The sequence below is a fragment of the Mustelus asterias genome, chromosome 27, assembly GCF_964213995.1.
Source record: "Mustelus asterias chromosome 27, sMusAst1.hap1.1, whole genome shotgun sequence".
Taxonomy (NCBI): Eukaryota; Metazoa; Chordata; class Chondrichthyes; order Carcharhiniformes; family Triakidae; genus Mustelus; species Mustelus asterias.
The window spans coordinates 14,294,417-14,308,062 of NC_135827.1; the positions used below are offsets into that span (position 1 = coordinate 14,294,417).

Here is a 13,646-nt window from a genome sequence, read left to right on the forward strand (position 1 = left end):
ACGGGGAGAAAATGCAGACTCCACACAGATAGTGACCCAAGCTGGGAATCGAACTCAGGTCTCTGGCGCTGTGAGGCAGCAGTGCTAACCACTGTGCCACTGAGCTGCCCCCTTCATAAGTTGACCATAGGTTTATCTTTCTATCTGAACCAGAAAGCAGCAGTACTACTGGTGGGAGGTCAGTTTGTAAGGTTGCATTTTGAACTTGATGTTCATTTTATAATCATACTTGTTTTATGACTTCACTATGGTGTAAGGATGCAGTTTGTTGTAAAGGTTTAACTGGCTTTTGCTTTTATGCAGTAGCTTTTCCACATGCAGAAGCCTCGGGTATTTCGAGCAGCAGGCAAGTCACAAACAACTCATTTAAATAAATCGACATACCAAGTTTTTAATTAGCAACACAGAGCTGTGGTAGTCACCTCCTGATGTCTCCCCACAGGCCAGGAATCCTGAATGCAAATGTCACCAACTACCCCTGGCTGGCAGACTCGTGGCCAACCACTAACCTGATGCGCAACGGGAACGGGAAGGAAAGCAATGCCAGCTCCTGCATGGCAAAGCATGAAGCTACGGAGCGATTCTACAATGGTGAGTGAGGCACTGGGTGCCCACGAGGGCGCACGAGGTATCTGTCATCATACGACTGTTTATACTGTGTGTGCAGGAGAGTGGATGTTGAATACAATATCCAGCGGGCACTAGCCAGTGCTGTGTGCGACGCAACAGCAATATCAGCTTTTAGATTTTCTGAGCTGCGCTCCTAATAGGCACAGCTCCCCGCTGGGACTACAGCTTTGGAGAATCACACTTTTATGTTTCATTTTCGGGCAATTAATAAAATGATGTACGCTCGTGTCAGGTTGTCAATTAAGGGATGGATGGCTATTGTTCAAATAGAAATGGTCTCACGTATTGGGGCATTTTGCTCTACCAAGCCTTTTGAGAAATGTATTTTTGGGGTATGGTTGTCCTTGACAAAGCTGACATTGAATGTCTGTCTCCAGTTGCCTTTCGAAGGTGGTGGTGGGCTACATGTTTGCACAGTTTGATACAACTGAGTGGTTGTGAGGCCACTTCAGTGGGCAGTTAAGAGACAGCCATTTTGGTGTGGGACACTGGAATCACATATAGGCCAGACCAGCTAAGAACTTGAGATTTATCCCTGAGGAAGAGTCAAGTGGTTGGGATTTCTCAGTCTTCCGACAGTTTTGTGATCACTTTTGCCAACGGCAGCATTTTGTTTCCAGTTGTTTTGAACCGAATTTCAATTCTCAAACCACTGCACTGGGTGTCCAACGTTCAGCTCGATTATTAGAATCTGTCTTTAGATGAGTAGGCCAGTAAAATAACCACTGCATCACCAAACCTAAGGCATGTCATACCTACAGCCCCATCTGTGCTGAGTTCCAATTCTTGGGTGTGATGCTATGACAAGATGCCATTGCAGGGGCCCTGGATGGATATATACAGGGAGGTAGGGAGGATGCTGGAAAGAACATCAGCATGGGGAGAATCCAGTGGAGAAGGAGGTACTTCCTTCTGTCTCTGGCCGTTCCTGCCTCCACTTCTCTCCTGGCTTTCCCAAGCACAGGCCCAACATAGCTGGAAACTGTTACATTTATTTCAGGCTCCCACTTGCACTGTGAGATCCCAATTTACCAACACCCATGAACTGTGACACTGAGAATGAGTTGCGGACACTTTCCCAATTTTAAAATTTTTTAACACCCTCCTCTTCCCGAATGATCCTCTCCTGCAGGGTTAATATCAAGGCCTATCTTGCTCAAGGAGAGAGGTGAAATGAAAGGTGGAGTCAACCTTTCATATTGTGCGTTAACATATTCATTGTATTATTTGGGGCAAAGAACTAGTTATCACCAGAGGCTGCCGATGATCCAAGGCTCTGTCTGCAACTCATTCTCAGTGACACAGATAATAAAGAACAAAGAACAATACAGCACAGGAACAGGCCCTTCGGCCCTCCAAGCCCGCGCCGCTCCCTGGTCCAAACTAGACCATTCGTTTGTATCCCTCCATTCCCACTCCATTCATGTGGCTGTCTAGATAAGTCTTAAACGTTCCCAGTGTGTCCGCCTCCACCACCTTGCCCGGCAGCGCATTCCAGGCCCCCACCACCCTCTGTGTAAAATACGTCCTTCTGATATCCGTGTCTCTATGAGGTTTAATGTCATTAAACCTCATAGAGACACCTTGAAGTGCTTCATGTAGATGGTTACATAAGATTGCAGTTACTGTTGTTGAGTGAGTAAAACACATTGGGCATTTTGTACTCAGGAAACTTTCACTGTTACTGAGATGGTTCGCCAGTGAGTTTATCTTTTTGCTGGCATTAACCGAGGGAATAATGTTGACCAGAGCATGATGTAAACTGCCCAGTGGTTTTTACACAATGTCATGAGATCTTTAACATGCAACAGGAAATCTTTTTTGGATGGATCTTGATTATTGTCTCATGCTCCTCCAGCAATGCAGCACTCCCCTCAGTTCAGCATCATAGAACTTGGTTAGACCACATACTGTGCACAGTTCTCATCTTTATATTCTGGGAAAGATATAAAGGCACTGGAGAAGGTGCTACAAAGATTCAAAAGGATGATAGCAGTACTAAGTTCAAGGCGACTGAACAGACTGGGCACTTTTCTCAGGGAAGATTCAGCAACTGAGAGAGGATTTTAAAATTATGAAAGTCTTTGATTGGGTAGAAATTAAGAAAATGTTTTCATTTGTGGGTGTGGATGCTTTGGAGAGAGTACAGAAGAGGTTTACCAGGGTGTGGCCTGGTCTGGAGGGTAATAGGTATGAGGAGAGGTTAGATAAACTCGGTTTGTTCTCACTGGAACGATGGAGGTTGAGGGGTGACCTGTTAGAGGTTTACAAAGTTATAAGTGGCATGGACAGAGTGGATAGTCAGATGCTCTTTCCTCGGGTAGAAAAGTCAAGTACGAGGGGACATAGGTTTAAGGGGCATGGGGAAAAGTTTAGAGGAGATGTGCGAGGCAAGATTTTTTTACAGAGGCTGGTGAATGTTTGGAACGCGCTGCCTGAGGAGGTAGTGGGAACAGATATGATAGCGGCATTTAAGGGGCAACTAGACGAAGACATGAATAGGATGGGAATGGAAGGATCCGGACTTTAAATGCATGCAGTTTTAGTTTAGGTAGGCATCATGATTGGCGCAGGCTTGGAGGGCCAGAGGACCTGTTCCTGTGTTGTACTGTTCTTTGTTCTTTATTTGTTGGAAATCCAAACTTGAGGGCCATTAATATGAGATAGTAACCCCCTAACAAACCCAATAGGAAACTCAGGAGGAACTTCCTTCCTGAGGATTTTATCCCTGCCGCAGCATTAGAACAGCAATTATCAATAGCTTTGGGACTGTGACCCTGGTTAACTGTTTTTCTTTGTGATTCTCCACTTGTCTGCAGTCTTGAGCTCAGTTTCATCCTCTAATGCCTCACCACAGTGGTGGCCTTTTTCAATTCCTATCCATCCACTGTTAGCTGAAGAATCTCCTGCAGTCTCCACTCCCTCGCCATTACCTCCGGACTCTCCCCCTCCTCCCAGTCTTTATCCTCGGTCCCCTCCTGTTTCTTGATGAGCAGTAAATGCCTCCAATGGAGACTGTTGTCCTGAGCCCTTGACCGTGTACTCTGTTTCCCAGCCAATGACTCCATTGCTCATCATGGGCACAATCCGAGACTCAGCGAGACAGATTGGGACCTTGACTTTGACCATGACATGGGCTTCAGCCACTTATCCACGCTACTACCAAGACTATCTACTTCCACCTCCATAACATCAACAAGTCTCTACCTCTCCCTCAAACTTTAATTCTTCCATTGCCTTCCCTCTTTGTCATGTTCCCAGCATTAGCTCAGCAATGGGCCTTGAGTTCTCCCACAAATGACTCTTGAGGGCCCCCATCCCAGGACATCAACCCTGCAAGGAATTCTGTACCAATCCATCATAACGACCTCCAATGTTCTGATGGATCCCAATAGTTTCAAACAGTTTTGGGTCATTCACGTTAAGGAAAGCTGAGTGAATTATTGACGACCACTTTCTGCTCTGTTAACTCCTGCTGCCTCTGGACTCTATTGACAAATCTCATTGTTGCTGAATGTTTCATTTGCTCTGTACCTCGATCCAGACGCAGGCATTTCCAACTACATTGCTCAGACGGAGAAGTTTGGAACCATGGTATCAGATGGGCCCATCTACAGCACCATCGATTCTGCCAGCGACGAGATGCGTACGTTCAACGCTCAGCAGACCACCTTATACGCCAGCACGCCTGTGGTCCCACTTGGAGTTCAGAACCAATACACAGCAGACCCTGTCAATGGGCACTGGGGTCTCCAGCCTGGGCCCTCCAATGCCCAGTACTCACAGCCCGAACGTGCCAGGACAGAAGCTGGTAAGATGTCTGATAATCGGCACCATTCAATCAAAGCGATAACCAGCTAAAATAAAAACTTGATAGAACCGTCAGCACCCGAAAGAGAAGATGGTGAAAATGGCAGTGTTGTTTCCAGCGAGGAAACCGGTGTGTTTCTCTCCAGACAAACCAGTCGGTTTTCTCTCCAGATCCTATCACACTCTGCCAAACAAAATCCAGAGGGTGCAATTCATACCATCAAGCAGCAGGGGTTACGGCAGGTGGGGAGGGGGGTGTGCTAGAAACAGCAGCAAAACCCAGCTGCAGAGATCAGAATCTGAATGAACCCCTCCCCAGCACACCATGGAGGTCTCAGGGGCTCCCGTCCCCATCCCTACCCCCAATGGGAGTCTGCATTTCTCTACAATCATTGGCATCTTCTCCCCCCCTCCCCCTTGTCTTTCCCCCCAGTCATCAGCCCCTCCCCCTCGCCCACCCCCACAGTCGGAGCCTGTACCCATCCTAACACCCCGCCAGCCACCCACCGTCCCTTTTAATCCGTGAGCTTTAACTTAACGATAAGTCTTTCATGTGGCACTATATCAAATGTCTTTCGGAGGTTCATAAATACCACATCAACTGGAGTGATTTCATCAAAATTCACTCTTATCTCATCAAAAAAACTTGATCAGGTTAGCTAAACATGAGTCGCCTTTAACCAATATGTGCTGGTTTTTCTTAATTAATCCATAACTGTTCATTTTGTCTGGGATTATCCTTTTAAAAGCTTTCCCACCACCGAGTTCAAACTGACTAGCCTGCAGTTGCTGAGCTTATCATTATTCTGGTGGCACAGTGGTTAGCACTGCTGCCACACAGCGCCAGAGACCTGGGTTCGATTCCCGGCTTGGGTCACTGTCCGTGTGGAGTCTGCACGTTCTCTCCATGTCTGCGTGGGTTTCCTCCGGGTGCTCTAATTTCCTCCCACAACCCAAAAGACGTGCTGGTTAGGTGGATTGGCCATGATACATCCTCCAGAACAGGTGCTGGAGTGTGGCGACTAGGAGATTTTCACAGTAACTTCATTGCAGTGTTAATGGAGGCCTACTTGTGACATTAATAAATAAACTCTAAAACAAAGGTGCAACATTTTTCAGTCCTCCAGACCTCTGAGACCTCCACTGTATCTAAAGAGGTTTGGAAGACTATGGTCAGTGCCTCTGTAGTTAGCACAGTGAATCATTGCAGTGACTGTTTTGCAGATAAACTCTGACATTCTGCACCGGCCATATCCCAGCATCAGGAATGGGGAAGGGTTAGTGTTGATTGAGGTGTATCGGCCAGTAACCAGAATACACTTGCTCTTCTAATGGTGACATCAGGGGTTTCTGACATCTGCTGAACAGCAAAATGGGACCTTAAATGTTTCACCTGAAGGAGCAAAAGAGTGACAATGGGACTAATTGGAAGCAGAAATCGATCAGGCAATCACCAGTGCAGTAGCACAGTGGTTAGCACCGCTGCCTCACAGCGCCAGGGACCCGGGTTCGATTCTTGGCTTGGGTCACTGTGCGGAGTCTGCACGTTCTCCCCGTGTCTGCGTGGGTTTCCTCAGCGTGCTCCGGTTTCCTCCCACAGTCCGAAAGACGTGCTGGTTAGTTGCATTGGCCATGCTAAATTCTCCCTCAGTGTAGCCGAACAGGCGCCGGAGTGTACCGACCAGGGAAGTTTCACAGTGACTTGATTGCAGTGTAAATGTAAGCCTACTTGTGACACTGATAAATAAACAAACAATGTTAGACTGGATGTTCTAACCTGTGTTTTCCCTTTCACAGTTGGGAAATCTGGGAAGCAGAAATTAAATGCCAAGCCGGTGAAAGCCCCTCCCATGAACTGGACAGACTTGCTCCCACCCCCGCCCCCCAGTGTCGATATTGATTCCTACGAGGATGAAGAGGAATTGGAGTATGGGTATGTGTCATAACACTGGAGCATTCACTATAACTACACTCAATTCTAGAAACCCCTGGGCATCTCAGGGCCCCGTGCCCCTGGGCTTTGTTACACAAATTAGGAGTAGAGGTAGGCCATTCGGCCCTGCTGTCCTGCTCCACCATTCAGTAAGCTCACGGCTGATTTGATTATGGTCTCAATGCCACTACCTTAGTTCTGGGGATCTTTAACGTTTTTGGTACCAACTCAACCAAGTGGGTCCCAAGCCTAAAGCACAAAGGCCACAATATGATGCCGATTGACCTTGCGTTGGGAACCATGATCAGAGAGGTCATCAGGGTGTGTACACTCATGAGCACAAGAAACCTGTCAAATGAAGTAATTACTGAGATGATGAAGAATGGAGTCCAATTTCTATGAACTACAATACTAGCCCTAACATCAGAATCAAGCATTTTATGTGGAATTATAGGAGAGAACTACAGGCAAGATTCTCTGGCCTCCCACCGCGTGTTTCCACCAGCGGGAAGTGGTGCGTTGTTTGCTAGCAGTGGGATTCTCTGGACTCGCCGCTGTCAATGGGAATTCCCATTGGTATCACCCCACACCAGCAGGAAACCTGCGGCCGGGGATGCACTGCCGACGGGACCAGAGAATTCCGCCAGCGTGAATGGCCAAATTCCGGCCAACATTTCCAACATTATTTAATTGTCTGTAAAACATTTTGGGACGTCCTGAATACATCGAAAGCTACCCAGTTCAAGGGCAATTAGGGATGGGTAAATACTGCTATATAAATGCAATTCCTTTTCTTTACAGGCCCCCACCTGCCATTAGTATGAATCATAGATTCCCACAGTGCAGAAGGAGGCCATTCGGCCCATCGAGTCTGCATCAGCCACAAACTCACCCAGGCCCTATCCTCATAACCGCATGCATTTACACTAGCTAGTCCCCCTGACACTAAGGGGCAATTTAGCATGGCCAATCCACCTAACCCGCTAATCTCTGAACTGTGGGGGGAAACCGGAGCACCCAGAGGAAACCCACGCAGACACGGGGAGAATGTGCAAACTCCAGAAGGCGGTGACTCAAGCCAGGAATTGAACCTGGGTCCATGGCGCTGTGAGGCAGCAGTGCTAACCACTGTGCCACCGTGCTGCCCTCTTAGCGATGCCTCATCGCCACTTTTAATATTATGATTGTGGGTTGGAGGCTAGATCTTGCTTTCCAATATTTTCACCTCTTGGTTGACACTTTCCTGTATGTCCACAGTGGGAAGAGGTAATGGGGAATGGATCAGCAATCAGGTGTGCGCAAAGGTTTGTGGCTCCAACAACTCGGAGATCCCTGGTAGACTACAACCCTTAAAGGGCTCTACTCAACACTACCAATGTTATATTATTTGAGTGAGCAACACTTCCCCTTCAGTTTTTTTTTCCCTTGAGAGTAAATTTTGCTCCTATCCTTTTGCAGGCCCAGCATCGATGAGTGGTGCCCCCCACTCCCTGAGAGGACCTACTTGGTGGAAGGTGCCCACGAGGAGGAAGGCCCACCTCCACCGCCTCGAGGAGAGGCATCATCGCCTGCTACTTCATATGGGCAGCAATCTACAGCGACGCTGACACCATCACCGCGGGAGGAGGTGCGGTCAACAGGGCACGGGGCGACTGAGGACATTCCAAGGCTGCATCAGTTTGAGATTCCGCATTTACCCCGGTGAGTGGATTTACATGTTGATCCTTATAAGTATTGTATGGTTTATTTTGCAATAATTTCAAGAGCTAAAGAATAAAATGGAGAAACAAAGATTTGATTGTCACACAAAAAAGTTTAGTGGATATAAAGCTGTCATTTCTCTGTTCAAATTTCTCCGTGGCCTTGTCCATCTATAACTCTATTGATTCTCAATCATGGTCCCATGAAACAATTTTGTTTGTCACTCACTGATGGGAGATGAGTATGAAATATCTCAGCTCCTGCTATGTCCTGGCCTGGTTTCGCCTTTGCAAACAGTTAACATGTAAATAAATGACGTTGAATAATTAGGGCGGCACGGTAGTACAGTGGTTAGCACTGCTGTCTCAAAGCGCCAGGGACCTGGGTTCAATTCCAGCCTTGGCTGACTGTCCATGTGGAGTTTGTGCGTTGTGCTAGGTTGTGATGAACAAAGCATCGTAGCTGCGAGGGACAGCTCGGTGGATAGGATATTAGGATGTAGATAGGCTGGAAAATTGGGCGGGGATCCTGGATTCAGGATTCAATCCTGGACCGGGGAGCGGCGCGGGCTTGGAGGGCCGAAGGGCCTGTTCCTGTGCTGTATTGTTCTTTGTTCTTTGTTCTCCACGTGTCTGCGTTGGTTTACTTTGGGTGCTCCCACACTCCAAAGGTGTGTGAGTTAGGTGGATTGGCCATGATGAATTGCCCATTAGAGTCCCAAGATGTGTAGGTTAGGGAGATTAGCAGGGTAAATGTGTGGGGTTACGGAGTTAGGGAGGGGTGGGATGGGCCTGGTTAAGATGCTCTGTCTGAGAGTCGGTGCAGACTTCAGGGGCCAAATAGCCTCCTCCTGCACTGTAGGGATTCTATGAAGGAGAAAATTCTAGACAGTATATGTCCTCAAAGAGATGTGAGAACACAATCAGAGATTGACACCACTGACACAAGAGACTGTGAGAGGGAGGAGTAGGAAAATGTGGACGGGATTCTCCAGCCATTCACAGCAGCAGGATTCTCCAGTCCCGCTGCAGTGAACAGAGATTAGACTGAGCGTCAAATTCTCCATCCCCGCTGGCAGCAGCGGCGATGCATGAACGGCTGGAGAATTTTGGCCAGTGTGTTTAATAATGTGGGGATAAAGACTCGAGGAGAAATATAGCGATAGCTACTGAGCATGTGCATAAGGAACAGTGGGGTGGCATCACTCGGTGAGAGGCGAGTGTGAAGCATCTCGCAGAGAAGCTCCAGCTATGTCTTGGGGTGTGTCTTCAGTCTTTGTAAATAGCATGCAAATAAATATTTCTGAGTAAACGACCATTGCCTCCGGCAAGATCTCTTCTAGAATAAAAAGCTGAGATTATCCCACAATCACAGCGTGAGCAGATGAAGACAGTCTTAAATATTCCACTTAGTGGGAATGAGTATTTTATCAGTCTCCTGCCTTAACACAAAATGCTAGGGGGCAGAATGAGTCAGGCCTCTTCACAAAACAGTTGCATAACGTTCTGGGGACCCGGGTTCAAATCCCGCCACGGCAGATGGTGGAATTTGAATGCAATTTTAAAAATTATCTGGAATTAAGAATCTACTGATGACCATGAAACCATTGTCGGGAAAACCCATCTGGTTCACTTACGTCCTTTAGGGAAGGGAAATCTGCCGTGCTTACCCTGGTCTGGCCTACATGTGACTCCAGAGCCACAGTAATGTGGTTGACTCACAACTGCTCTCTGAACAAGGGCAACTAGGGATGGGCAATAAATGCTGGTCAGCCAGCGACACCCATGTCCCACAAATGAATGAAGAAAAGGCAATTAGGGATGGGCAATGCTGACCAGCTGGTGATGCTCATGTCCCACGAATGAATAAAATTTTTTGTTACCCTTTTAACCAGAATGTTTTTTGATGGGGGTGGAGGCAGGAACTTGGGGTTTGTGAAATTTCCCTTTCTTATCGCTAGTTACACTTCTGTTTCAGGCGGCTCCCAGTGGGGCCAGTCCCTCTGCCCAGACCCCCAACCCCTCCAACGCCACAGAGCAACCAGAACATCAACGGGAATGAAGACGCAATCGCGGAATCTGCTGGCCCACACCGGCATGGACACAAACGCAACCTGAGCCAAACACCAGCAATAAGCACCGAAAACATCAATGTGCCTGGAGCAGGTGAGGCTTAACCACCCATCCCTGGGTAGAGAACTTTACATCAGCAAGTGTCAGCAAAACGGTCAAGTGCATGAAGACACCTGGTGAACAGATGTTTCACAGATGTGTGTATCATAGTTGTTCAACAGATGATTAACAGATGTTGAACGCTGTTTCTGCTATGTTAAATGACACTGATTGGATGTAATCACTATAATTTGGGCAGGCAATGTTGGTGAATAACTGAGATCCAACATAATAAATGACTTTAGAAATGCTGCACCTCATTCAATATCAAGGGTACGGTTTTGCAAGGATCTGGTGACCAATGCCCAATGTGGCTTTCTTTCTGCCAGGGTCGGTCCTGAGTTTTATTAAGATTAAATCTTCTTTCTGGTCCCCAGTTCTGATGATCTGGCTCTGCCAAGAATGTAGTCCCATGCTGAATAGCCTTCCTCCAGGACCTTAATCCAATGATCATTCTTCATCTGTGAGCTCAGATAGTGAGAGTTGGCTGACTGTTCCCCAATGGAAGGCATCACAGTTGAACCAAATCCTGATACACTTTCCGATGGGGATGTTGGTATAAAGGAACAAAGAGCAGTTCAGCACAGTAACCGGCCCTTCGGCCCACCAAGCCTGTGCTCTATTCTCTCTCCACAGATGCTGTCAGACCTGCTGAGAATTTCCAGCATTTTCTGTTTTTGTTTCAGATTCCAGCATCCGCAGAATTTTGCTTTTATCAAAGTGTTCCTACTTCCTGGTTTATGACCATTTAGAATCGTAGAATCCCTACAGTGCAGAAGGAGGCCATTTGGCCCATCAGGTCTGCACCGATTGTCAAACAGAGCATCTTACCGAGCCCTCTCCCCCCCACCCTATCCCCGTAATGCTCCACATTTGCCATAGCTAATCCATCTAACCTACACATCTTGGGACACTAAGGAGCAATTTATCATGGCCAATCCATCTAACTTGCACATCTTTAATATGCTTCATGCTGCAACTTCATTACCTATTGCTGGTACAAACTGGGCATTCTTTAACATACACTTAAGAACATAAGAACATAAGAAATAGGAGCAGGAGTAGGCCATCTAGCCCCTTGAGCCTGCCCTGCCATTCAATAAGATCATGGCTGATCTGACGTGGATCAGTACCACTTACCCGCCTGATCCCCATAACCCTTAATTCCCTTACCGATCAGGAATCCATCCATCCGCGCTTTAAACATATTCAGCGAGGTAGCCTCCACCACCTCAGTGGGCAGAGAATTCCAGAGATTCACCACCCTCTGGGAGAAGAAGTTCCTCCTCAACTCTGTCTTAAACCGACCCCCCTTTATTTTGAGACTGTGTCCTCTAGTTTTGTCTTCCTTACTAAGTGGAAAGAATCTCTCCGCCTCCACCCTATCCAGCCCCCGCATTATCTTATAAGTCTCCATAAGATCCCCCCTCATCCTTCTAAACTCCAACGAGTACAAACCCAATCTCCTCAGCCTCTCCTCATAATCCAAACCCCTCATCTCCGGTATCAACCTGGTGAACCTTCTCTGCACTCCCTCCAATGCCAATATATCCTTCCTCTTATAAGGGGACCAATACTGCACACAGTATTCCAGCTGCGGCCTCACCAATGCCCTGTACAGGTGCATCAAGACATCCCTGCTTTTATATTCTATCCCCTTCGCAATATAGGCCAACATCCCATTTGCCTTCTTGATCACCTGTTGTACCTGCAGACTGGGCTTTTGCGTCTCATGCACAAGGACCCCCAGGTCCCTTTGCACGGTAGCATGTTTTAATTTGTTTCCATTGAGATAATAATCCCATTTGTTATTATTTCCTCCAAAGTGTATAACCTCGCATTTCTCAACGTTATACTCCATTTGCCATATCCTCGCCCACTCACTCAGCCTGTCCAAATCTCTCTGCAGATCTTCTCCGTCCTCCACACGATTCACTTTTCCACTTATCTTTGTGTCGTCTGCAAACTTCGTTACCCTACACTCCGTCCCCTCCTCCAGATCATCTATATCTCTTGAATCTCATTCAAAGAAATTTGTAGTGCACATGGAGGCCATTCTGCCCATCAGCACTCTGTAAACTCAGTCGAGCGTAGTCTTTCGATGTCTGCTTTTTACCCGTAATCCGGAAGCATCTCATCCTTAAGGAGTTACCCGGCTCCCATTTAAACTTATTGTTGGAATCATTTGAGGTGGAGCCTTCCAGATGCCGACATTGTGACAGTATCCTGGCACTTTGCATGTTATCACGAGGTGGAGGTGATTGACCCCGAGTTGGAAACTAGTGTGAAGTATAAGACAAGTTGCCACTCAAGGTCTGGTGATATTACAGATTCAGCATCTCGCTGTTTGGACCTGCAACCTTGCAATCGGTATCATGTTCAGTTCTTTCTGAATACTTAAACAACATTCCAATTCAATGTATTGCAGTGAAATATCGTTAACAAGTCAAACAGAAGATGGTGGATATGTAAAAGAATCCAGAGTGAGGTTAGATGAGAGAAGTACTCAATGATTTATTGATAAATACTTTATTATCTTGACACTAAGTGGTATTATTTAAATGCTACACAGGAAATAGCCATTTCATTTACTTTGGTTAAGTGGAATGGTACTTACTTATGTGTGTAGAAAGCATATCTGGTCATTGCCAATCGACCATAACCACAGTAGCAACAGAATAACTATAACTGGCATTAAAAAGGGGGAAATCATCCACGGATCTTGCTCCTGATCCCTACACAGTTTCTGCTTGAGTGTGGACCATGGCTGAGAACAGAAGCAGACTTGACCACAATTCCCACCCTGGTTCAATGCCCCTCTTGGAAACATAGTGGTGAAAAAGTGTTTGAATGAGGTACTGGAGGGCAGGCACCCCTGGCAATGGATCCGACAGCATGAGAACGGGAGTTGAGGGGACAGAAAAGGATCCTAAAGGAGCTGGTATAAGGTTTAGGATTTTGAGGAATAAAACATTTTTAATTCAATAAAAACTAAGGTCCAAATTTTTAATTTCTAACGCAAAGGCCCTCGCTCATGCTTGACCTACAAGTTACGGATAACTAGTATTTATGAATCAAGTCGAATTTATTCAGCAAGATTTTACATATACTTAACAAGAAACAGTGAAGACAACGGAGAGGTTTTTCATCTCTCAAGATCCCAGGAACTCTTGATTTTCCCATCCCGCCCGCCACAGGAATTTTGGTGGGTGGGGAGGCGGACCACGCAAAGGTCCATTGACCTCGGGCGGGATTTTCTGGTTTTGGGGCGAGTGCGGTCAGAAAATCCCGCCCTTGGTGTTGACAACACAGACATCATCCCTCTTTGACTTTGAGATGATGTTGAACTGTGCCCAGAACAGTCAAACCCCAGAAGCCATGGTAACACTGTGCCAACGAGA

The 13,646-nt window shown here is 46.9% G+C and overlaps 1 protein-coding gene across 1 annotated transcript in view; it reads left to right on the forward strand.

Annotated features, from left to right (window-relative positions):
- Window positions 1-13,646, forward strand: part of robo3 (roundabout, axon guidance receptor, homolog 3 (Drosophila)) — a 322,494-nt gene that overhangs the window by 270,174 nt on the left and 38,674 nt on the right. The window contains exons 19-24 of the mRNA XM_078198844.1: window positions 304-346; window positions 443-591; window positions 4,175-4,441; window positions 6,238-6,373; window positions 7,832-8,074; window positions 10,052-10,239. Of these exons, the coding sequence (XP_078054970.1) occupies window positions 304-346; window positions 443-591; window positions 4,175-4,441; window positions 6,238-6,373; window positions 7,832-8,074; window positions 10,052-10,239 (1,026 nt within the window). The remainder of the gene's footprint in view (window positions 1-303; window positions 347-442; window positions 592-4,174; window positions 4,442-6,237; window positions 6,374-7,831; window positions 8,075-10,051; window positions 10,240-13,646) is intronic.